This window comes from Galeopterus variegatus, unplaced genomic scaffold (genome assembly GCF_000696425.1).
Source record: "Galeopterus variegatus unplaced genomic scaffold, G_variegatus-3.0.2 Scaffold650, whole genome shotgun sequence".
NCBI classification, from domain to species: domain Eukaryota; kingdom Metazoa; phylum Chordata; class Mammalia; order Dermoptera; family Cynocephalidae; genus Galeopterus; species Galeopterus variegatus.
In genome coordinates this window covers 199697-225146 of record NW_007726761.1, presented here as the reverse complement: position 1 = coordinate 225146, position 25450 = coordinate 199697, and the positions used below count along the sequence as shown (strand labels likewise).

Below are 25450 nucleotides of genomic sequence, written 5' to 3'. Positions count from 1 at the left end.
ACTGAAAGTGTATCCTTCTGAGATGTTCCAACCAGAAACCTAGAATAGTGATTTTGGCAGTTAGGGTTGTTGTGATTAGTGTTCTTTTTATATACTGTTTTAAGTCCTGTATTGTGATAGATCTGGAAAGGTCACAGTACATATAAAACAACTGAAATTAAACTGGTCAAAGTCCTAGAAAGATTGTTAAACATAAGGATGTTCTGACTCAGGGCATCCTTATTTAAGCTTGTAATGACAAGCTTAATGTAGTTTTTTTTTTTTCGCCCATCATAAATATTCTCTAGAAAGAGATTTCATGGAGATTAGTAGCCTAGAAATTTTGATGTGTATCTAGGGTAGGAAGGAAGGAATTAATTTGTTTTTAGTTGGGATTTGCACAGGATGATGAGTGAAACAGGAAGCCATTTCCAGGTACAGAGGAGAAAGATGGTACAATTTAATAGAGAATAATTCTATCTTTTTTTTACACAGCACTTACTATTCAAAAAAATGTATTCACATAGCAGTTTATCCTCCCAGTAACCTTATGAGATATGCATTTTTGACTACTATTTTTAACCTTTTGGGTGAGTGGGGGTGCTAGCTGGTACTGAAATCGAACCCTAGACCTTGGTGTTATCAGCACCACACTCTAACCAACTGAGCTAATCGGCTAGCCTTGACTCCTATTTAATAGATTTGGAAACTAAGGTGTTAATCAACTTATCCAAAGTTAGTAGCTGGTAGGTGTTAGAATTGAGACTTTCTCATTCCAAGGCACCCAATCTCTTTTCCGTTACAGCTTTCTGAAAATATGCAGCAACATGTAGGTAGTTTTGCAGAGAAGGGAAGTTCTAGGGCCAATTTTATTGATGGCTAAAGGTAGATCTGAAATTGAATCTGAAAAGCAAAATAACTTCTCTGCTATATGGTGCCAAGAGGTTAGAACCCTCTCCTTTGTGAAATGTTTGTGATGTTTTGATCAAGCTGAGGGCTGATAGGAGGGAGGCTTCAGTACACAATGGTGAACTTTAGAATGAAGTAGAACCTATTGTGGTATTTTTTACAGAATTATTTTGGGAGGGTTCTGTGGTGCCGGTAATTTTCTTTCCTTTTGATCTCTGTCTCCAGGAGCCTCCAGAAGATGATGCAAACATCATTGAGAAGATCCTGGCATCTAAGACAGTCCAGGAGGTTGGTGGCTCATTAGATTTTATGTCACTAGCACAGATTATGCTCTCTGAAGAGATATTTGACTAGAAAACCTAGAGGGGTCATTCTTGGCTGGAGTGAGAGCCAGGCAACACTTACTTTTACCACCAGGGAGGATTTTAGGACATTAAACTTAAATATCTAGAATAGCTCAAACTGATCATTTTCTCTATTGTGATCCTAGAAAAGGTATTTATCCCTTAGTTGCTATAGCTCATTGAAAGTCATCAGGGAGGGCCAAAAAGAAGAAATGCAAAAAGAGTCCTGATGGAAATATTGTGGGGTTTTTTTCTTTACACCTCTCAGAACCATTGTTGGAATCCCTTAGAGAAACTTCCTGGGGTAGTAGAGCATGTTGGTACCAGTGAGAACCTGGCTTCATCTTCAAGTATTTATGACAGCAACTTAATTTCTTGCAGACTGAATACCACTGGTGTTTCAGGAGTGAGGATCTGGGGGATGCCAGAGATGAGTGCAATCACTTGGTTTCTCAGAGCCCTGGGCTAGTTTGGGTTTACCAGCTGGCACATAAGGGTGGCCTGCCTGGGATGTGGGCTAACTGTTTGCTGTTGGTTACAGGTTCACCCAGGAGAACCTCCATTCGACTTGGAGCTGTTCTACGTTAAGTATAGAAATTTGTACGTCTGTTTAAAGTATTATACGTGTTTGGATTTTATATTAATAAAACTTCCTTTCCCTTATCACTTCATTATCTTCTGTGTTTTCAGAGACTAGCCCCTAAGGCATGACCCACAGATCTTGTCTGATTCAAGTTCACCTTAGGCAGTAATGCGCAACTTTGGCTACACATAGAATTACCAGGAGATGTTTTTATGACTACTGAAACCCTCGTTGCACCGAAGACCAATTGACTCTGACTCATACTCAGAGTGGTCCCAAAGATTGGTGTTTCTTAAAACTCCCTGGGAAATTCTCATGTGCACCCAGGGTGAAGAACCATTGTCCTACAGCACATACTTTTTCTTTCTTGCATTTTTTTCTCCTTGCTACCTGCCTGCTTTCACTAACGTGTATTAATGATAGCCTGCCCACACATGCCTTCCTTCCACTCTAGTTCCTATAGAAGCTACAGAGAGATCAGTTGCTTGGAATTACTCCATTTTGTTTTGTTTTCTGCTGTCCTTGAGGGCAAGGCCTTTCTAAGGCTAATCTCCAGCAGTTTTACAGCAGACCACTCCGCTGCTTCTGTGTTAGATGATTGCCCCATTTATTGAACACCTTAAAGCTCAATCATTTGCCAGCTCTGTGCTTGTCTCACAATTTGTGTGTCTTTGGATAGTTCCTACTTACATTGTAAATGGGCCACAATGGAAGAACTTGAAAAGGATCCTCGTATCGCACAGAAGATCAAGCGATTTAGGAATAAACAAGCCCAGATGAAGCACATTTTTACTGAGGTGAATCAATACTTACTTACTCATTTGACTGCTGCTTTTGTTGCATTAAATACTGGGTTTAAGTTTCTAAGTCCACGGTGAAGTCCTATACAGATCTTTTCCTCAAGCCAAATTGATAAGAGCGTGCTGATTTGCAGCAAAACTAGTTTAGATTTAATTAAGCCAAAGGAAACAAAATATCCACCAAAGTGCTGAGCATCAAACCTTACAAACTGGCAACTCATAAGAACATGCACCTTGGTCTGAATACCAATAAATAGTGAGGAGTACGCACACAGTTCTTTCATCCCTGCAGTCCCTCCTCCCAAAAAAGGGTTTTACTCAAAGACTTAAAAAACAAAAACAAAAGCTAAAAGTGTTAGAAAAGAAATAATTACATTATATAAACTTGGGAATTTCTAAATATTGTACCTACAGAAAGAGGAAGGATTAATGGATGTGAATATTCAACAAATCTGTAATAGCTATATATCAGAACATACCACAAACAAATCTTAAGTAAATAATTAGGAAATATATATATATATATATATATATATACACACATATATATATATATACATTATGTACATACACATTTTTCCTAATTATATACATGCACATACATTCTTTTTATCCAATATGGGAACCTTTCTATTTATATTTATGCACACTCACATGCACGCATTATATACATTTGACTAATAGCTTTAATGATGAGAAATACTCTTATAACTCAATAAGAAAAATAGAAAACCCCAAATAGAAAAAATGGACAAATTAACAGGGAATTCAGAAAGAAGGAAAAATTGGCCATTAACCATACAAAAATGTAGTCAATTTCACTAGTAATCAAAGAAATGCAAATTAAATGGTAATCTTCAGCCAGCTGCTAAAAAAAAAATGTTTTTTTTAAATGGGACTCTTCTAGTTTTTACTTATCAAATCTCTGAGGGTTTTAAGAACAGGTATTACCCATTGCTGGTTAGAGTGTGGGGAAGGGATGCTCTCGTACATTACTTGATGGGAACACAACTTGGTATAACCTGTCAGAAAAGCAGTATGGTAACAGACATCAGATGTCCCAAAATTTGCATTTCCTTTGTCCCAGAAATTCTAATTCTGTCATTTATTTTAAGGAAATTATCAAGTCTTTACATAAAGACTTAGCTCTAATAAAGGGTTATTTATATTAGTCATTTTCTCTAGTTGGTGGGATTGTGGTAAATTTTCTTTTTTTTTTAATGTAATTTTCAATTTTATACGGATAACTTTTGAAGAAAAAAAGCAATAAAAATTATTCTTAAAACATAAAGTCACTATACCCTAAAAATGCACACAGATGCACACACTTACCAACTCATTATTCATGTTGTGTTCCTTTTTCTCATGTGATAAACAATTATTTTAGGATAATGTCAGTAGACATTCTCCTTATCCCACTTGAAATCCTTCCTTTTTAGCCTTGAAGTTTGGCCCTGCTCCTCTCCATGATTGTTTTAAAGCCCATGAGAACTGTTTTTTCATGGCAGTGTTCCTCTCTAATGAAGAGTGGTGAAAGGAAGGTGAGGACTGGAATCAGAAGGACCGTTCTTGAAGCCCAGTTGGATACTCCATATTTTTGGAACATTTTATTCACACTTCTAGTTTAGGAAGTATTTTCAGTGTAGTAACTTGTTTACATGTCTCTTTCTTCCATTTTAAGCCCTGTGAGACAGACAGAGCCCGTCTTTCTCCTGTTCCCATCGCTGGTACTAGGCACAGCTAAGGGACACCATCCCCCTGCTTCAGACCCTTCAGCACTTCCTGTTTTTGTGGAATAAAGTGCAAACTCCTTACAATAACCTACACAGCCCTGTGTGTCTAGTTTCTGATATATTCCCAAGGGAGTGGTTTTTCCTTGCTTACAGATAGAGGAAACAATTAGGGTGTATAGAGATAACGTAACAAGAGTTCATACTCTTGTGGGAAGGAAAAACTTTTGAGAAATTTGGAACACATCGTGAAATTAAGGAGGACTAATAGTGGAGAGTAGTTCCTATAACAATCTTTGGTCTTGACCTGTTCAATATTTTTATTAGTAACTAGGATAAATTGTATTCTTATGATATAAGTAGTAACTTAGTTTTGAGTAGAGCATCTTCATATCCATTATTTACAACTATTTTTTTAGGTAGCCAAAGCAGGCTCAAGAGGCTGCGGGTTCCCACGTACCACAGAGGTGGAGGCCTTCTGATTCTAAATCATTTTGAAAACTCAGAATACTTTCTAACCAGACCCAGTGATGGTAGAATAAATGACAAAGTCAAAGTCCAGGCTTACTTGGACAGGCTAGGATAAATAAAATATGGAAATAAACATAATGCCCTACATCGGTATTTTAAGACTTTGGGGGGGCTGGCTGGTTAGCTCAGTTGGTTAGAGCGCAGTGCTATAACACTAAGATCAAGAGTTCAGATCCCCATTGGGGCGGGGAGGGGGACGGGTTTACTGCCCCCACACGCACCCCAAAAAAGAATCTTTATAATTTTGAAGAGGGGAAAATAGCTGGATAGCAGTTCTAGGGAGAAAAGATATTGCCAGTTAAATTACCTACAAGTTTACTGTGTGCCAAGAGTGGGGTATGCCTGCTTAACATTAATCCTAGAGTACACTAGTAGAACAGTCCTGCTGTGCCTCTCTTTCTTCATTCCTAAGACCGATTGTGTTCACTTGGTTACTGGGATTCAGTGAGGGACTTTATAAGACTTGAGGACAGCTGTAGGAGGAAAGTAATGGTGGTTACAAAATTTTTTTAAAAGGCATAGCTGAGCAATTGAGAGCAAAGATGGATAGTGGACTGCACAATGGTAAGAGTCTGGGCTCTGGAGTCAAACTGCCAGGGCACAGGTTCCAGATCCCTCCCACCACACCTGCACCCACACCCACAGAGCTGGGGTGGCCTTGGGCCACTTGCCTAAGCTCCTTCAAACTGACTATCCTCATATATACGAAGCGGGACTCCTAACAGTATCAACTTCACAGAATACCTGTGAGGATTAAATGACTCAGTGGTGCTGTTGTTTTTCAGCTTTATTGAGGAATAATTGACAAATAAAAATTATATATGTAAGGTGTACAACTTGATGTTTTGGTGTATGTATACATTGTGAAATAATCAGTATTGTCAAGCTAATTAGCATATCCATCACCTCACATAGTTGCCATTCTTTTTTTCTTGTGGCAAGAACACTTAAGATTTACCCTCTTAGCAAATTTCAAGTTTACAATATAGTATTTTTAATTGTCATCACCATGCTATACATTCCATCTCCAGAACTTATTTATCCTGCATAAGTGAAATTTTGTACCCTTTGACCAACATCTCCCCATTTACCCTTCCCCTCTGCCCCTGGCAACCACCGTCTTCCTTTCTGCTTCTATGAGTTTGCTTATTTAGGTTCAATTTATAAGTGAGGTCATGCAGTATTTGTCTTTCTGTGTCTGGCTTATTTTACTTAGCATAATGTCCCCTAGGTTCATCCATGTCGTTGCAAATGGCAGGATTTACTTCTTTCTTAAGGCTAAATAATATTCTATTGTATTTATATATACATCACACTTTATATATCCGTGGATGGACACCCGGGTTGTTTACATATCTCGGCTACTGTGAATAATAAGTGACAGTGTTTATAGAAGTGGTTAGCACGATGCCTAGCTCTTAGTTATTATTCCATACATGTTAGTTCTCTGTATCATTAAGAGGTCTGGAAACATGGAGTATGAAGAACAGTGCAACCAACTGGGGATTATTTAACCCAGGTAGGGGGAGAAGTTGTTGAAGAGCCAACACATACAGGAGAGAATCAAATTACTTACCAGTGCTGGAGAGGAGGCAGTTATGATACCAATGAGTGACAGCACAAGGAAAGAAGTTAAGCTGTAATTTAATAGTAATGATGAAAATGATCATGATATTGTGAGGGTACTTCAAAAGTTCATGGAAAAATAATACAAATCTTTCGACGAACTTGTTGAAGTGCCCTTGTACTACTAGACAAATAGAGCTCTAAAGCTGTTTTGACAGTGGATCAGATCTTAGAGAGTAGTAAATTTCTTAATAGGAATAATTGAATCTGAGGGTGGGTTTGCCAGGGATGCAAATGTGTTCCTGCATTGACTAGATGATGATAGTTAGCCCCTAAAGTGCCTTCTAGCCTAGAGGCAGTAAGAACATTCCAGCAGTCCAGGAGGAGGGCTCCTGGGTAAGAAAGACTTGGGTAAACATTCCAATTTGCAAGGCTCTGTGATCTTCATCACATTACTTGACCTTTCTGAATTGGTTTCCTCATCCATAAGGCAATTGTAGCACCTACTCCATAAGGTAGTTGGAGATAAATGAAAGCAATTAGCATAACTCTGGACACACATTAAGCATTTCTAAATGTTGTTTATTGTTGATTTGTAAGTAAACTTTTTTTGAAGCATAATATGCATAAAGATAAATCCTAAGTTCACATCTCAATGGATTATTACAAAATAAATACATTTGTGCAACTACCACCTAGATGAGGGAATAGAGCGTTATCAGTACCTAGGAAGCTCCCCTAATGCCCCCTCCCAATGTTAACTGTTGTTGTTACCGTTGTTATGAAGAAAAAGAAACTAATTCCTAGTTGCCAAGGGCTGTCTTTGGAACAAGGAGCAGTAAGAAAAAGGGAACTCTTCTTTTGCTGATTTTTGCATATGGCTGTAACGATCAACAGGGAAAGTCTTATCTGGCCATGGTGCTCTAAGATGGTTGGATCCTTCAGATTCAGTCAGGGAAAGCAGGATTTGGGGACAGTGAAGAAATGTCTGTGAAATGCCTTTTATTCTCAAGCAAACCATTTCTTTCTGTGTTTCCTGATAGTGCTTAGCATAGGGGTCACTTAAAGATAAAACTCTGGGTGTTAGATTTGAGGGAAGGGGCCACATTTCTTAACTGTTCTCTTCTGCTTGTCTTAGCCTGATGAAGACTTGTTTAATCCTGACTATATAGAAGTTGATCGCATCTTGGAGGTGGCCCACACCAAGGATGCAGAGACAGGGGAGGTAGGTGTTTTTTGCCCTTTTGCCTCTCCTTAAGCATCTTCCCTTCTTTCTACATATTTTGCTTGTTTTTTTAACATGTGGCCTTTGTTTTAATAGTATTCATGTGTTGTCATGTAGGGTGGTTTTTCAGGGGTTGGCAGAGTGTGGTTGACTCCTTTAATCTAGAAGAACATTGAGTTTCTCTCCTGTTCCCTACCAGGAGGTGACTCATTACCTGGTGAAATGGTGCTCACTACCATATGAGGAAAGCACATGGGAGCTGGAAGAAGACGTGGACCCTGCAAAGGTTAAAGAATTTGAGTCTCTGCAAGTTCTCCCTGAAATTAAACACGTGGTAAAGTATCCATATCTGTCTGATGCCTCTTGTAACATGGACTTTTATGAGCTGTGCACTATGGATGTCTATATGGAAGTGCACTGTGGATGATCCACCCATATGGATGTGCACTGTGGATGTTTATCTGTGCTCCTAAGTGGTTTCTGCAGTATCTTACCTTTGTCACTCCCCCACTGAATCTGCAGTTCAGGATGTTTTCCTCTGGCTTTGCCAGCACCCTGATCAGTGTTAGGTCTGGACTCTTATTTTGATATATGTGACATTTGAGAACCTTGGATATGGGCTTAGGTTTCTTGGTATATTGAGTTAGGAAGACAGAATGTGTAAAAGAAATACCTGGAGTGGGAAAGAAGCTCATTAGATAGTATCTTTCTTGTTTCCAATTTCTTATCTCTTGTTACATCAATGACCTCTTTTCTTTGTTTTTATCCTTTTCCTTCATTTGAATGGAGTATTCTTGAGGAGAACTGTCCTTTATCTGTAGATCCCTGGTACCTCTCAGAGTGTAGATTTTGAATATGTGTTGATTGGATCAGTTTGTTTTTCTGTTGTTGTATTATCACTCAACTGCAAAGATGCACTGGGGGACCTGAGAAGTAGTTGTATATAGAATATCAACAATTAAAAGGAAGAAGAATTGAGATCAGAGCCTTGTTAAGGTGTAACTCACTTGGAAAGAGAATTAGTAGTTAAAGAATATGGCTGCAGGCTGGAACGATCATTTCTGTTAAAAAAAAAAAATCACCATTTTTATATGAAAAACTCCTGTCCAGTTTTTAATTAGTATTATTTGTTGCTTTTACATCACTGGAAGGTTGACACTCAAAGTACTAGACCTCAGCATTGAACTTAGATACCTGTCAGAGTCCATTCAAGAACAGTGTTTTGTTTTTGGTTTTTTGGACTATGAAAGATGTACCAGAAGTATCTTGAGATGCAGAACTGTGATTAGAAATTTAGTTTATAGTTTTTAGTGTTTTTGTCTGCAATATTGATTATTAAATTCCTCTTTCAGGGCCGGCCCCGTGGCTCACTTGGGAGAGTGCGGCGCTGGTAGTGCCGAGGGTTCGGATCCTATATAGGGATGGCCGGTGCGCTCACTGGCTGAGCGTGGTGCGGACCACACCATGCCGAGGGTTACGATCCCCTTGCTGGTCAAAAAAAAAAAAAAATTCCTCTTTCAACCTTTTTCTGTGTATATGAGGGTACTTCAAAAAGGTTCGTGGGGCCGAGCCCATGGCGCACTTGGGAGAGTGCGGCGCTCCCGCCGCGGGTTCAGATCCTATATAGGGATGGCCGTTGCGATGCGCTCACTGGCTGAGCGCAGTGCGGCCGGTCACAAAAAGGACAAAAAAAAAAAAGGTTCGTGGAAAGATTTGTGTCATCTTTTAATTCTGTTTTTCCACAAACCTTTTGAAGTACCCTCATACTCTTAACTGCTATCTGGTTTTAATTCAATTTGTCAGTTGTTTAGGATAAGAAACAAGGTACAGGCCCTGCCCCCAGGAGCTCACAGTCTAAAGGAAGAAGCAGGTGTGTACATGGACAAATGCAGTACCAGGCTGATTGGGTTGTGCGGCATAATACAGAAGCCCACCAGTGTGGGAGCAGAGTAGAGAGAATTTCATTCTGATGGGATTATAAGTTATCACGTAGAAGTAGTCAGAATTCTTACACATTCTGTCAGCCTGACTTCCACTTAATTCCTCACTTACTATATGCACATTTGGCAGGAATATGGATTCTCAGTGTTTTCAGGCAATTTCACATTTTCTTTACTTCTTTGCGGTTGTGATGCTGTTGTCCTCTCCATCTCTCAGTGAACCATAGTATCATTTTATAATTGTCTTTTTTTCCCCTAATTTATTGTTTCTTATTTAAAAATGCACATTTTGAAATCTTATTACAAAAGTTGTAAATTGTGAAACGGTAGCTAAATATATAATTAAAGCTGAATAACTTTTTAAAGGGATCTTATTCTGGATTTTGAATTCTGGAGATGTCCTTACCAGTCTTGATGAATAGGACATTCTATACCTAAAATCTCTTTGATAAAAATGGGTTACTAGTAGGTAAAATACGAAATTTTGAGAAAGGAAGAAACAAAAGTGTAAGTAATGATTGCAAAAGGAGAGCAGCAGTCCTTTCAAGGCCAGACCTCCACTGGAAATGTCAAGAATTAGTTCTTCTCTTTTGAAATTAACTAAGTAGGTACTGAAAGTTGTGGAGTCTTGGGGTCATTTGTTTCCTACAGTGTATACCACTTAGGAGACATAGGTGTCAGAAACTTCTAGCTGATTTCAGGTCTTATGCTTAGATAGCTGAAATTCCTGGCCAGTAGATGATGTAAAACTAAAATCTTTAGCACTGGAGAAAGAGGGAAAATCCAGATGAGTGACTAGGGAGTGATGCCTCCACATCTAGAGCACTTCCAAGGCTGAGAAGTAGAAATATACAGTGAAATTTTTTATATGGTATCTACAATGCAGATACCAAGCCGCTTGAGTCACTAGAGGTAAGGAAGCTTCCAGAAAGGCTCTCCGTGATATCTGTGGAGATATGGAGTAGAGTAGGGAACAATGCTTCATGGGATGGGTTGCATAGTATCTAGTAGAGGAGGGAAGCATATGCCCTATGAAATGGGTTGCAGAGGAGGGAAGAACGCCCTGTGGAGTGGGTTTCAGGCTGAATGGTTCTTGTAGGCTAAGAGGAAGGTAATTTCTTTAAGGGAACAGAGCAGGAGAATTTATATAGGAATATCTTTGCTTAGAAGCTTATTCTTAAAATAATTTTTCTTTTATTGGAGTGATGTATTTTTTCTCCTTTATTTCTGAAAACACTTGTAAGTATATGCTGGTAATAATATTCAACAGAGTCTCATTTCAAAGTGCTTATTAGTCTAATCATAGCTGTAGTAATTTTGTAGGTAAATTGTGATGTATTTTTCTGAAAGACCATGGACAGCTTACACATTTCCAAATATGAGAGATATAATTGGGGATATTTTATTAAATCTCATATGCAAATGGATTAGTTTTAGTTAATGTATATCAGGTGTAAACTTTATTGCAGTAATCCAAAGTAGAATTACCAAAGACTAAAATTGCTGTTTAGAGAAGCTACTGTATCAATATTCCCGTTTATAACTACAGGTATAGCTAAGAACATTTTATTTGTAAGACCTTAAAGTGTCAATTTAGGGCTTAATTTGTCTTAAACAAAATAATCGAGTCTCTGTCCAAATAATAAAAAACCTAAATAAACGAAATTTTTGAATGGGATGGCTCAGTACATAAAGATTTAAGTTTTCCCCAAATTAATAAGTGTAGTGTAAGTCTAATTGAAATTTCACTGAGATTTTAAGAGAACTTGACAAATTGATTCTAAAGTTATACAGAATAGTAAATAGCATAGAACAGATAAGACATTTTTGAAAACTAATTCCCCATCAGATATATAGCTACAGTAGGTAAAAAGTGTGGTTTTATTGTAGTAGTAGACAAACAAGCCAGTGGAATGAAATGAAGAATCTAGATTTAGCTCCATGGATATACTGGAACTTTGTATATGTGATAAAAGTGGCATTTTGTATCAGTAGAGAAAAGATTAATTATTTTAAGAAACTGGTGTTTCATATGGAAAAATATTAAGACTGCCTCTATTTCGTTTAGGAGGAATTTAATTTGCAGTTTTGATCCTCAAACTTTTTGCCTATGGGCTGATTTTAGAAACTAACCAACAAAATATTTGACTTACTGTGCTTCCTTAGCTGATACCCTAGACACAAAGAAATAATAGAAATTGTTTATAGAAACTAAAAAACCTGACTAATATTAGCGCAGGGAGATTAAAGTGTAAATGGTAGTGACATCTAAGAGTCTAAGTAAAACAGTGTAACACTTACCAAGATTTTAGTTAGGTCTGTTTCTCTTCTTAATTACTTGCAAATTTTATAGAGGTGTTCTTTGTTTAATCTGGTAAAATCTGGAAAATATATGTTCTGCACATTACTCAGAAAATAATAAGAACAGTTTAAAACCAGCCTTAAGCAGTGTTTGAGACTTGCCACTTTCCCCACTATTACCCATGGTTTGCTAATAAAACATCATTCTCTGTGTATTGTGCTCCCTGCTTTGCTTCTTAGGAGAGGCCTGCCTCAGACTCCTGGCAGAAACTCGAGAAGTCTCGCGAATATAAGAATAGTAACCAGCTCCGGGAGTACCAGCTGGAGGGGATGAACTGGCTTCTTTTTAATTGGTATAACAGGTGAGGAACCAGAATCAAAAGTTTGTATCTGGAGAAATATTGTTGCCTTGGCCTGGAAAACCTAGAGCAGCAGCAGAGTGGTGAGAGGGCACAGCACAGCCATTGATTAAGGGCGGTAATCTTTGTACATCAGTCATTCTAAGACTTGATTTACTTTTTTTGTCAGGTGTTTTTCCAACCAAAAGGAATGATCTTTAGATGTCACTGACTTTATGCTTTTTTATTTTTATTTTTGGCTAATCTAACCAGCAGGCAGGGTATAAATAATAATAAAAACTAGCTTCAATTTCATATCTATAAAGTGCGATAAAGTCTTCGCTGATGACCTTACAGGTCAAGGTGTATTTCTGAAGCATCTTTATAGTCTTTTTAGTTACAGCCAACCTCTACAACTTTCCTATACTGATAATGAATTACCTCCTTCCTATATTTCTTACTTTCTGCAGGAAAAACTGTATTTTGGCTGATGAGATGGGCCTAGGGAAAACCATCCAGTCCATCACATTCCTTTCAGAAATATTCTTCAGGGGAATCCACGGCCCTTTTCTCATCATCGCCCCTCTCTCCACCATCACTAACTGGGAGAGGGAGTTCCGGACGTGGACGGAGATGAATGCCATTGTATACCATGGCAGCCAGATCAGCAGGCAGATGATCCAGCAATATGAAATGGTGTACAGAGATGCACAGGTAAGCCTCATGTGAGTCACTTAGACCCAGGGGCTGGAAGAGCTCAGAACAGCCTTCCTGTCATTTACATTCAGGAGTTTTAGTGCCCTGCACCTTAGGTTACTGTTGACTTACTTTGTAGAGCCATGTCTTTGCTGAGGCTGACTTCTTGCTCCTCCCTGGTAGTTTATTTTAATTTATGATAAAACACAGGACTGTGGGACATGCTTTCCAAACTCTCTGAGATGTACCAGAGGCTTTTTTAGGACATTGAAAGCTTGGCTTATTGGTTGTCTTATGAAGTTGCTTTTATATGCGGAAGATTTTATCTGAATTTTTATGTTCTTAGTGAAGAAAGTGAGCAGAAGAATTAGTATGCAGAGGATGGATTCCCAGCCAGAGAATTTGGAAAGGAGGTTAACAGATTTGACAGAGAAGGATAAGGAGAAAACAGATTTAAAATTGTTAAAAGCACAACAGAACTTTTATAAAAAGTTTTATTAAGTATAATCACTTCACTGAGTATGGTTGTATGCTTGGCCTGGGCACTGGTTTTTATGATTAAGCAAGGTAAAAATTAAATGACTCCAACCAGAGGAAATCCAGTGCTCTCCCTAGGGATTTTGTAGACAGCAGAAGGAGACACTTAAAAGAAATTTAAGATGTGCTCTAACATGATGCAGCTCAGTCCTTGAAATGTGATGGCAATACCGAGACAGGCTGAAAGACAAAGACGTGTCCTGCCTGGTAGCACTTGTCCCAAGTGAACTGAGATCATTACTGTGAATCTGTGCTAGAACTTAAGTTGCAAGGTAAAATTAATTAAATGTGAAAAATAGCAGGGGGTTCCTTGGACATTCAAGCTATGCATTCTTTAGACTGACGCCTTGCTGGGAATGCATGAATCACCACCCATCTGCTTTCCTTATTATGGCAATTAACAAATAAAAAGCTTCTTTGCTGTTCTTTCCATATTGCTCATCCCTCTCACCTTTGTAAGTGCACATGCTGTCTTCTTTGTTTGATTGATGCTGTGAGGTCTCTCTTATCTAAATAGCTGGTTCATTCTTATGTTCTCTCCTTCTTCACATGAGGAAGAGCAGTGCTTGTTGGCTTCTCACCTAGGCCCTAGCTTTTATAGTGCTGCCTCCTCTAATCCAGCAGGTAACCCATAGCAGGATTATGTAGCTATGGTGTAAATCTGTGCCTTCGGTTGTGTCATTCTCAGGGAAACCCCCTTTCAGGAGTCTTCAAGTTCCATGTCGTCATCACAACATTTGAGATGATCCTGGCAGATTGTCCAGAGCTGAAGAAGATTCACTGGAGCTGTGTGATAATTGATGAAGCTCACAGATTGAAGAATAGGAACTGCAAACTCCTGGAGGGTCTAAAGCTCATGGCCCTGGTGAGCATTAGCAGGCTCTTTATATAAACACAGGTTCCTTCTATTCAGCATGGAAGAAGCATTCTTTAGCCATTAGTCATACTGCATATAGCTTACTTGTACATAGTCCTTTTACTGTAGATTTTCTTTTTGCTCTCTATAGTGTGATAGTGTAGGAATCAGATTTTTTGTTATCATTATAAACTGGGTCAACAATTTGACGTTTGCCACAGATTGATTCCCAGAGGGACTTAGGTGATTCTTAAATATGAAATTTTTGACCTGGAAATGTAAGGTGTTTTGGCTTGTTTCTGGGTCCCTGAATGAACTGGTACCAAAGATGATGGCCTTTTAACATTACTTCCTTGGCACAGTGCCCAGCATGTGGTGGGTAGGCACTCAATAGTATTGAGTGAATGAATGAATAGTTGCTTTAATTAACAGGAAATTGCTGCTAGAATCAGTGATGTGAAAGAAAGGTTGACTGTGCCCCTGTGAAGTGTTGGCACACTATCTTTTCATTAAAAGAGAATAGAATTGCCCCAAATTGAGCACAGAATGCCCTGGTGTAATTTTCTCCACTAAAATATACAATTTTGGTGGCTCAAGCCTGTTCATCATGTGCTTTTAATTTGTGCAGGAACATAAGGTGCTGCTCACTGGAACACCCTTGCAGAACTCTGTGGAGGAACTCTTCAGTTTGCTAAATTTTTTGGAGCCATCACAGTTTCCTTCAGAGACTGCTTTCTTGGAGGAGTTTGGAGATCTGAAAACAGAAGAACAGGTAATTAGGGGCCTGAAGGATTAAGGAGTCAATGTGATGGTTACCTTCACCATCAAGGAGAACAGCAGGTCATTGTGGGACATGATTTAGCAAGTTCTCACGTCCTTGGTAAAATAAGCATTACCGCCTTTAATTTATGCATTTGTTTGTTCATGTTGTGGAGAGTAAGCTGATTATGAGCAGTTCTTACTACTCCAGAGGATAGGGGAGTCAACATCCAGAATAACTCACGTTAGCATATCAGGTGTCCTGCTTCAGTGATCTCACTTCCATGTTCAGTGCTGGTGCTTATAGCTCTGGCCCCAAGAGCATGGTGCTTTCTTCTGCTTCCCTCATCCTTCAACCTTCCTCTTACATAATGTGCAATATGTTCCCAGGCCCATCTTCTTGAGTACAACACAATACACAGGTAGTGAAAAAAAGAAGGCAGTCATATACCTAGCATAGTTGTTAGGTCCAGCTTTGTCCAGATCAACTGAATTTCCTGTTTTTGAAGGTTCAGTCCTGAGTCTAGCTTGTTGGACTCGAAGCTGACTTAAAGCAACCAATATTTATGAATATCTATCTATTATGGGTAGAAATCTACTAGAGATTATAGAAATAAGCCAGACAAGTTTAAGTGCTGTAAGAGGAATAAACAATAGACTTGGGGACTTTAAAGGAGAGAAAGGTCACATTTGCTTGACAATCAGGGAAGACTTCATGGAGAGAGTACAATTGGAAAATGCATTTTGTGGGATGGGTAAGTTTTCAACAGGTGGAGTGAGAAGGGTGCCGACTACTTTGCATAGGGAAAAAACCCAGCATAATGAGAGCCATGGAATTTGTTCAAAAGTGGGGAATCATCTAGCTGAGCTGAAAATGGGTGGATGAATTGAGGAGTATGAGGCCAGAGGAGTTTAGGGTTGTATTGTTTTAAGATCTTGAACAACAGGTTGAAGAATTCAGTAGGTAATAGGGAAGCCATGAAACACTCATATTGCAGGAATGATGTAACTAGTTTTGCCAAATTAATCTAGTAATGGTGTGAAAGTAGGTTGGGGCTGAGAATTTGGGGAATGAAAAGGTTTTGGAATTTCACTAACAGATGTCAAGGGTAGACTGTGGTTCCGGTCTGTTGTTTTCTATTTCCGATGCAAGTCAGACTTTGAGAACAATGAATAATCAAACTTAATCCCCCTTTTTTACATTTGTAATATCTGTTGATCCTTCAAAAGCCAACTCCAACCATCTCTCCATTTTCAGGCCATTAGAAATGCATCCTCTTCTCCCATTGCACTTAATTTGTGGTATGCATTTTTTCTTCTTCCTAGACAATGATCTCCTTGAGGACAAGGCCCACATCTCCAAAGTTGTGTTTGTTGTATTGACCAGCACAGTGTCTGGCATATAGTATACTCTAAATGATTCAAGGTATGAACCAAGAAAAGGGCAAAAGCTGAATACAGCATGTGGCAGATTGACATTTGTCCCTGTCTTTAACAATTAGCTAGTTGTATCTCTTCTCTTTGGGTTCTTACATAGTAATTCCTTACCCGTTTGGAGGATTAGATTCCTAAGAACCCTTGGTTGGTAAAATCAAGGTCTCATAAAAGGGTTAGGTTTAAGATTGGAGTGAGTTAGGAGAAAACCATAAAAATGGCATCAAAGGTCTATATTTTAATTTTAAATTTTTTAAAAATTTATCTTTTTCTAGTTGAGAAAAAGTGTATGTATTTATCATGTGCAAATGATGTTTTGAAATATGTATGCATTGTAGAATGGCTAAATCAAGCTAATTAAAATATGCATTACCTCATTTATTTTTTGTGGTGAGAGCACTCAAAATCCACTCTCAGCAATCTTCAAGAATGCATTGTTGTTAATTATAGTCACCGTGTTGTGCAATAGAGCTCTTGAACTTGTTTCTCCTAACTGAATTTTGTATCCTTTGACCAACATCTCCCCAGTTTCCTCTCCATCCCACCCCCCACCCCCTACCCCAGTCCCTGGTGACCACCATTCTACTCTCTGCTTCTTTGAGATGTTTATATTTTAAAGCAAGGCAAACAAAAGTTCTAGAAAGCATCTGTTTCCAAAGTAAAGCATATTCATCATTGTCTAAAACTTGCTCCAGTAAGTAACTCTTCTAAATTACTCTCTGTAAATCATTTTATGCTTTTTTGGAAGCATTGCCACAGCACACAGCTTATTTATGCAGAATCTACCCCTTTTAAATTTTTTGAACAGCTCTTTCTGACTTGAAACTTAATTTCTTTTGCACTTTCTTTTTTTTTGTTGTTGTTGTTGTTGTTGTTTTTGTGACCGGTAATGGGATCGCAGCCCTTGATGTGGTGTCGCCCACACCGCGCTCAGCCAGTGAGTGCACCAGCCATCCCTATATAGGATCCGAACCCACGGCCTCGGCGCTCCCAGCGCCGCTGCACTCCCAGCGCCGCACTCTCCCGAGTGAGCCACGGGGTCGGCCCTTCTTTTGCACTTTCACTTTCCCTTATTTTATTTTCCCATCAGGGTTAATCTTACTTGTATCATGTTTTAGCTCCAGGTTAACTCAGGTGCTTTGACTCCCTTACTCTGTTCTTGTCTTCCTGGGAGAGGGAACAAGTCACCTTGCTGGTGCAGTCAAGTGAGTAGAGATCTGCTGTCCAGGCCTGGGCTGTGAGGAGAAGCACAGACAAATCATAGCAAAGAACACTGTCAGGCTTAAAGTGCCCCTGATGTGACAGCATTCTGTATATACTGCTACCCCCAAACATGTAATGCTGCTGTTGTCATTTAAAAGGTATAGGAGGAATCCATTTCCAAATTGTATCTACTTCTTACTCTGTTCTTTCAGTGTCTAAGTCTTCCTTTTGCAATATATCACTTGTACCTCCTAACATGACTTAAAATATTCTTCAAGTAATTACTGTGCATGTGTGTGTGCTAGAGAAAGAGCGAGAGGGGTTTGTTTTCTAGAGAATAGGTACTGTCTTTTGTATCTTTCTCCTTTTTTATTTTGTGAGATTGCCACATAGGCAATTACTTGTGAATTAAAACCAGATCCCTTTTTTTCCTTTCAGTACTATTAGAAATTCCCCATTTTCAGGAATCAATTATGATGTTTCTTTTAGTACTATGATTAGATGTTCAGGAGATCATAGTGAATGTTGGAATACCCCAGTAATCATTAAATCAGGCTTAGGGTAGGTGAATAGGTCTCATTTCCTTGGACAGGTAAAGAAACTGCAATCTATCCTAAAACCAATGATGCTTCGGCGGCTGAAAGATGACGTGGAAAAGAACCTTGCTCCCAAACAAGAGACGATCATTGAAGTGGAACTGACCAATATCCAGAAAAAATACTACCGTGCCATCCTGGAGAAGAATTTTTCCTTCCTGACCAAGGGGGCAAATCAGCACAACATGCCCAATCTCATCAATACCATGATGGAGCTGAGGAAATGCTGTAACCATCCCTACCTGATCAATGGTGAGTCGGGGCACTAGGGAGTAACTCGGGACTGCCATGGGTCTTTGCTGCAAGCTAATGATAATGGGAGATCTCATATATGTATTGGATTTTCAATATATGCTAGAATGTATGTATTCTTACCTTTTTACAGAGTATAAAACAGGTTCAGAGAGGTCGGGGAATTGCCTAAGCCATCCAGCTAATAAGCACACAGCCAAGTTCACCTCTGTGCCTCTGCAGTACATGCTCTGCCTGGCAGAAGACGGATGTCATTCATCAGTTTGCTGCCCTTTATTTATTCGCAGTCTAGCCTCACTTTCTGCTTGTGGACTGAGAAATGTGTGTGATGTAGTTGAATAAAGGAAAATGCTGCAATGAGAATAAAACTCTCTGTAGATAACTTAGCAGTTAACTGTACTAGTTAGAGAAGATGTTGGAAAGTGTTTTTACAGTAAACTTTTCGAGAAATTTTTAAAGCAAAATGTGACTTGGATTCTCTTACAGCTAGTCTTTGTGATGTCAAGAGGTATGAAGATCTTTTTTGTCAACTTTCTGGGAAGTTTTCCTTGCTTGGGTGAGTCAGCTTAGGACTTGGTACCTCAAATCCTTTCTCTACTTAGTGGGACTTCCCAGGAAAGCAAAGCACACGTTCTCTGCAAGATGTCTTTGCGGCCACTGCTGAGCCCTCCACTGAGGGCACAGAGCAGGGATGCACACCAGTGGCCACTTGCTGGACTGCTGGTCCAGGACCTAAGAATTCACTTCCTTTTTGTAGGATGTGTAAAACAGAGAGCAGCTTTTACCCTTATATATTGCTCAAGGAATAGTTTTGCTTCATTCCCTTTCAGGGGCGGAGGAGAAAATTCTGGAAGATTTTCGAAAAACCCACAGCCCTGATGCCCCTGACTTTCAGCTGCAGGCCATGATTCAGGCAGCAGGGAAGCTGGTGCTGATTGATAAACTACTCCCTAAGCTGATTGCAGGTGGCCACAAAGTACTCATCTTCTCGCAGATGGTGCGCTGCCTCGATATCCTGGAAGATTATCTCATCCAAAGAAGGTGAGCTCATGTCAAAGCTCTGCATCCAGCACTATGGCTGTGGGTGGTTCCTTTCCTTTATATCTTTTTTTTTTGGCAGCTGGCTGGTAGTGGGATCTTAACCCTTGACCTTGGTGTTACAAGACTGCCCTCTAACCAACTTTGCTAACCAGCCAGCCCATCAACAAAACATTTAAAAAATGAGGAAAAGGAATCTCCTCTTAAGGATTAACAGAAACTCAAAGTTAAATCTTATAACCAAATATACTCAGGTTTAACCGTCTAGAGTAAATTTCATAGTATAGTGTGGAGTCCTTGCCTTGCTTAAAAAAAATTCCACATGTTTATTTATGTTCACTTTAGTTGGAAGAAACAGAATTCAAATAGCATTAGAAAATGTTAGGAAAATAATGTATTTACATTTTTGTTGCTTGATGATGAGAGAAATACAGCCTGGAAAGCATCACTATGTCAGGTTTCTAAAAGAGCTAAAGCTGGCAGGCAACTCCCAGAGAAAGAATTTGGGGATATTTTATGTCCTTTCCCAGCAAGCTTTCTAAGGTTTTATGATATACTAGCTATGGCATCCCAATTAATTTTCTTGTTTGCACCCCTATAATTCATTGAACCTAAATTTCACTATTCATGCAGGTAAAAAGTCTATGATGTTATATGGGTTATTTGGATTCTGTGTGGGAATTATTTGTTCCTATCATACACTGCACCTTAGATTTTCGGTCATTGTGATAAATCAGTGATCTGAAGATGATAAATGGTTTTTAGAAAATTTACTCTTAATGATAAAAGACTTTTCAAGGTCATAGAAACTAGTAGCCTAGGCATTGCTAAGTTTAAAGAAAATATTTGTTTTCATATGTAAAATCATAGCAAATCTCAGATGTCTTAACACATGTTCTTATCCTTTAAGATTCCGTTTGCCCATATAAATTACATGTACTTTATAGAAAGAATACTAAAGGAAGATTTGTATTATTTTTTTCCTTCTAGGAAGCTACTACAAATAAATCAAAACTGGTAAAGCAGTTTTGTAGTTTATAAATTCACTATAGATTAGGAACCCATTGCCAGAGCACTTGCTTCTTATATTATCTTAGTCTTCAAAATATATACAACTATTAGTTTGCAGATTTTTGTAAAAGAACTCCCCCAAGATGACTAACAGTGCATTTAACAGACTTTGTGTAAATGCAGAAGTCTTTATTTAGCTCCCTTTTATGCTATTTTTTCTTTATCATTTATTACTCAATATTGTGTTCAAGTTACTTAAGTATAAATGTGGAATTGTATACCACCACCTCTTGCACAAGTCCTCATTCATTCTTGGAGGTTTACCTTTCAGTCTTTTTTCTTTCCGCATACATACATTTAGTTTGTTTACTTTTTTGAATTGTGATAATACTCTACATTCTCCTTTTAACTCACATTTTTTATTTAATATATTATGAAGTTTTTTCTTTATTTTTCTATAACAAAATTTTGGTAATCTGCATGATATTCTGTCTTATAGGTTGTTTCCAATTTTTTATCATGTTAAGGGACTCTATGAAGAAAATCCCCTTATAGTCATTGTGAATGTTTCTAGTTATTTCCTTAGAATAAATTCCAATGTACATTTTAAAAAAAATTTAATACATATTTCTAAAACACCATCTAGTAAGAGTGTTTTATTTATCAGCCTTTCAGTACTGTATGAGAATGCTTTTTTTCCATATTCTGATCAATTCTATTAATACTCTTAATCTTTGCTAAGTTAGTAAGCCAAAATTGTGGTTCTTCTTTTAATTAGTATTTCTGATTACTAATGAGGATGAATCTTTTTTCATATTTATTAGCTTTTTATATTTCTTTTTTGTGGATTGCTTATTCATATTTTTCCTCTCTTTTGTTACTTTTTGGCTTTTTTGTTTATTAATCATAAGAATTGTGTCTGCTTAAGAATATATTGGAAATACTTTTCTCAGTGTTGTTTTTGCCTTTTTTTTTTTTGTCTTTTGTCTTTTTCCGTGTCCGGCAACGGATCGCAACCCTCAGTGTTGCCCCCGTACCGGACCGGGGACCGGCAACGGGATTGCAACCCTCGGTGTTGCTCCCGCGCCTCGCTCAGCCAGTGAGCGGGAACCGGTCTGTATGTGGGATCCGAACCCTCGGGCGGGAGCGCCGCCGCGCTTCCCAAGCGGCGCACTATCCAGTGCGCCACCAGGCCGGCCCTTGTTTTTGCCTTTTAATTTTCATTATGGGTATGGGTTTTTATTTTGTCTTTAGGATTTCTTAATTTTATAATAGTCAAATCTTTGTCTTAAAACAACTTTAAGCTTAAATTCTTTTTTATGCTTAAATTTAAGCTTACACGCTTAAATTAATGTGCTTTAAAAGACTTCACCCACCTCTCAATCATGAGATCATATAAACATTCTGAAGTATTTCCTTTTCATTCTTTTATGATTTCTTCACCCCAACCACATCCAACAGGGTTCTTCTGGCCTTAATTGTTATCATTACTTTTCCTCTTCTTAGTTTTTATTTTTGTCAAAGTTGAACATGTAATAAGTATTTCCTTTTCATTCTTTTATGATTTCTTCACCCCAACCACATCCAACAGGGTTCTTCTTGGCCTTAATTGTTATCATTACTTTTCCTCTTCTTAGTTTTTATTTTTGTCAAAGTTGAACATGTAATGTAGTATAGAGTGAAATCATTCTATTAGACTTATGAAAAAAATGTGTTTCCTATTTCACTCTCTCCCTTTCCCCAGTTTCCCACACCCCCAAAGCAATTACTTTGAGCTCTTTATGCTATTTCTTTTGGTATTTATAGCTAGTAATGTTATTAGTTGTAATTTCTTGTTATTTTTCAGTTTTAGGTATTATCTGTCTCACTGTGTAAGATGAGTACTTAGCCTTCTTTCCCTGCCTCTCATAACTGCTGTGTCTTCAATTTCCTGTCTTCCCATCTTCCCAGTGTGCCACAAAATACTTTAGGTTAGATTGATATTCAGTGTTTATGGTGATTTATGAAAATGCTAAATTACAGCTCAGCTGTGTAGTATGCTGTGTACTTCTTCTTTCTTGTACAGTTTTTATTTTCCTTCAAGCTAAAAATGATCTTATTTGATCACTTATTTTACCATACACTTATTATAATTGGGCTGCAACCTTTACCTGGTTGTCTAAATTTCCTCTCATTATATTCCAACACGTCAGACCCCTCTTCTCAGGCCATGTTTCCTGGGACCTCTTGACCTGCTTCTCCCTGTCCCATTGCTCCTCCCCCCAGTACATAGTTGTCATCTGTGCTCTGTCTCCTTTCATCATGCTGACAAGTTTCTTTCTTTCCCTCTTGTTGGCGGGTTCCATGTTGGAGCACCTCTTCTAGGAGCCTCTGAGAAAGGGTGAATGATAGCTAAATTTTGAGACATTGCCTGAAAATGTTTTTAGCCTGCCTTCATTCTTAAGTAATAGTTTGGCTGTATTTGAGATTCTAGGTTAGAAATCCTTTTCCTACAGAATTTTGAAGGTGTTACTCTACCGTCCTCTAGCTTGTAAGTTTGCTGTTGAGTTCAAAGCCTTTGGGATTCCTGGTCTGTGTATATGATGTTTTTTCTTTTTAGAAGTTTGGTGTTTTCTCTTTGTCCCCAGTCCTATGAAATTTTGCAATGAACTGCTTCATTGTACTGGTTACTAAGTAGATCTGTCTTTGAAATGTAAGTTTCTTTGGTTCCAGGGAATTTTCTTGAGTTTTTCTTTATTATTTCTTTTTGTTTTCTTTGTGGATCACCTATTATTCATGTGTCAGACCTTCTGGACTGATCACCTAATATTCCCTTTTCTTTATTTTCTGTCTCATTATCTTTTGCTATATCTTCCGATAGACTTCTGCTACTTTATCTTCCAACTTGAACCCCTAGGTTTTCTTTTTGTAATTATGTATTTAATTTCCCAGAACATTTTCTTGTAATTTTTCAATTTTTATAGCACTGTTTTTTCACAGGTATAGTCTTTTCTTATCTTTCTGAAGTTGATCATGATAGAATTTTTTTTATCTATGTCTGTTTTCTCCAAGTCATATTTTTTCTCTTTATTTGTTTATATCTTTCATATCAGAATTCTACATTGACATTTTTTTCTTTCAGCAATTTAAACTGTAAATCTACTGTGTTCTGGCTGCCATTGTTTCTGATGGAAAAAGTTCTGCAGTCATTCAAATTGTTCCTCCATATTCAATGTGTTGATTTACTCTACTTCCAAGATTTTTCCTTTAATTTTTAGTTTTCAGTTTGACTGTGATGTCTGGAATTCATTCTGCTTGGAGTTCACTGAGCTTTTTGAATTTGTAAATATATGTCTTTCATCAGATTTGGGATGATTTTGGTCATTATTTCTTCAATTTCTTTTTGGCCCATTCTCTTGTTTCTGAGACTACAATTACCTGTGTAGTTGACCCACTGTCCCACAGGTCCATAGGTTCTGTTCTTTTTTTTTTTTTTTTATCATTTTCTTTCTCTCTTTTGTTTTGATTTATCTGTCCTCAAGTTCATTGACTCTTTTCTCTATCATCTACATGTTTAGTAAGCCCACTCAGTGCTTCATTTTACAGACTGTATATTTTAGTTCTAAGATTCTCATTTAAGTCTGTGTTTATTAATGTCTTGTTTCCTTGCTGAGATTTCCTACCCTTTTGCTTGTTACTTACATTCCTTTATTTCACTGAGCACAATTATGATAGCTGTTTTATAATTCTTGTCTGAATTATGACATTATAGGTTTGGCATCGGTTGATTGTCCTTTCCCTTCAGAATGGATCACATTTTCCTGTTTCTTCAGATGTTACATAATTTTGAATATTTTCCTAGATCTTGTGAATGTTATGCTGTAGAAATTTAGGATTCTATTATAGGGCTCCGAAGATGTTGACAATTTTTATTTAGAGGCAGTTAACTAGATTTGACTCAAAGTGCAAACTCTATTAGCATTTCTGGTAAGTAGTGCTCCAATCTCAGTTCAGCCTGCTTACAGCCTGCTGCAAGCAGAGGTCAGCCCCAGACTTAGGTAGAGTTTATATCCAGAGTTCAGGGTTCTACATCTCTATCGCTCTACTTTCTGGGACCCGCTCTCACTCTCTGGTAGTCATAGCTTCCCAGGCTCCTTCCCTTGGTGCCTGTCAGAAAGGCAGAGCTTTTTATCAGAGTTGTAGCTGCCCTACACCTCTGCTGCTATAACTGCAGCCTCTCCTCTGGCCAAAATCACAAGTTTCTGTTTCTCTTCAAAATCTGTCTGCTTTTTTAAACTCTCCAGTGCCCTCAGGTAGGTGTTTATGCTCATTTGTTTTGTTTTTTATATCTTGTCAAGACTTTGTGATTGTTATTTGCTGGTGGGATGGTGTGATAGGATCTTGCCCCCCCATACTAGAAGCAGAGCCTCTGTGTTTGAGATCTGGAGTTCTCTTAGGATGTCTGGTGTCCTTGGCCGTCACATGGTTGGATACTGTTGAGCTGGTTAGAAGCTCTGGGTATGTGAGCAAGGCTGTTGACTGCAGACATCACTCTGCATACATGAGCAGTATCCATCCAGCTGGGCCATTTCATTGGGAACCCTTCAATGCCAGGATTTTGGAGTTCTGTTTCTCTCCTCTCTCCTGCCTAGAGGATGGAAACTTTACTAGGAGCTGGTTGTGGGGGAGAGTTGAGAAAGAGTAAGAGCTCTCAATATTTCTGTCTGTCCCCTTTTTTCAGTATGGTATACCCACCTTTAACTATGGTTAGTATCTCCCAGAGTACAGAGGATTGAGAATGTTTATTTTACACTCTTCAAGGCTGGGGTGGATGATCAAGAGA

At 38.3% G+C, this 25450-nt stretch overlaps 1 protein-coding gene across 1 annotated transcript in view; it reads left to right on the top strand.

Annotated features, from left to right (window-relative positions):
- The window catches only part of CHD6 (chromodomain helicase DNA binding protein 6), a 150479-nt gene that overhangs the window by 48860 nt on the left and 76169 nt on the right, over positions 1–25450 (top strand). The window contains exons 5-15 of the mRNA XM_008570986.1: positions 1114–1176; positions 1774–1832; positions 2495–2612; positions 7581–7667; positions 7867–8001; positions 12149–12270; positions 12717–12960; positions 14168–14344; positions 14964–15107; positions 18324–18579; positions 19410–19620. Of these exons, the coding sequence (XP_008569208.1) occupies positions 1114–1176; positions 1774–1832; positions 2495–2612; positions 7581–7667; positions 7867–8001; positions 12149–12270; positions 12717–12960; positions 14168–14344; positions 14964–15107; positions 18324–18579; positions 19410–19620 (1616 nt within the window). The remainder of the gene's footprint in view (positions 1–1113; positions 1177–1773; positions 1833–2494; positions 2613–7580; positions 7668–7866; positions 8002–12148; positions 12271–12716; positions 12961–14167; positions 14345–14963; positions 15108–18323; positions 18580–19409; positions 19621–25450) is intronic.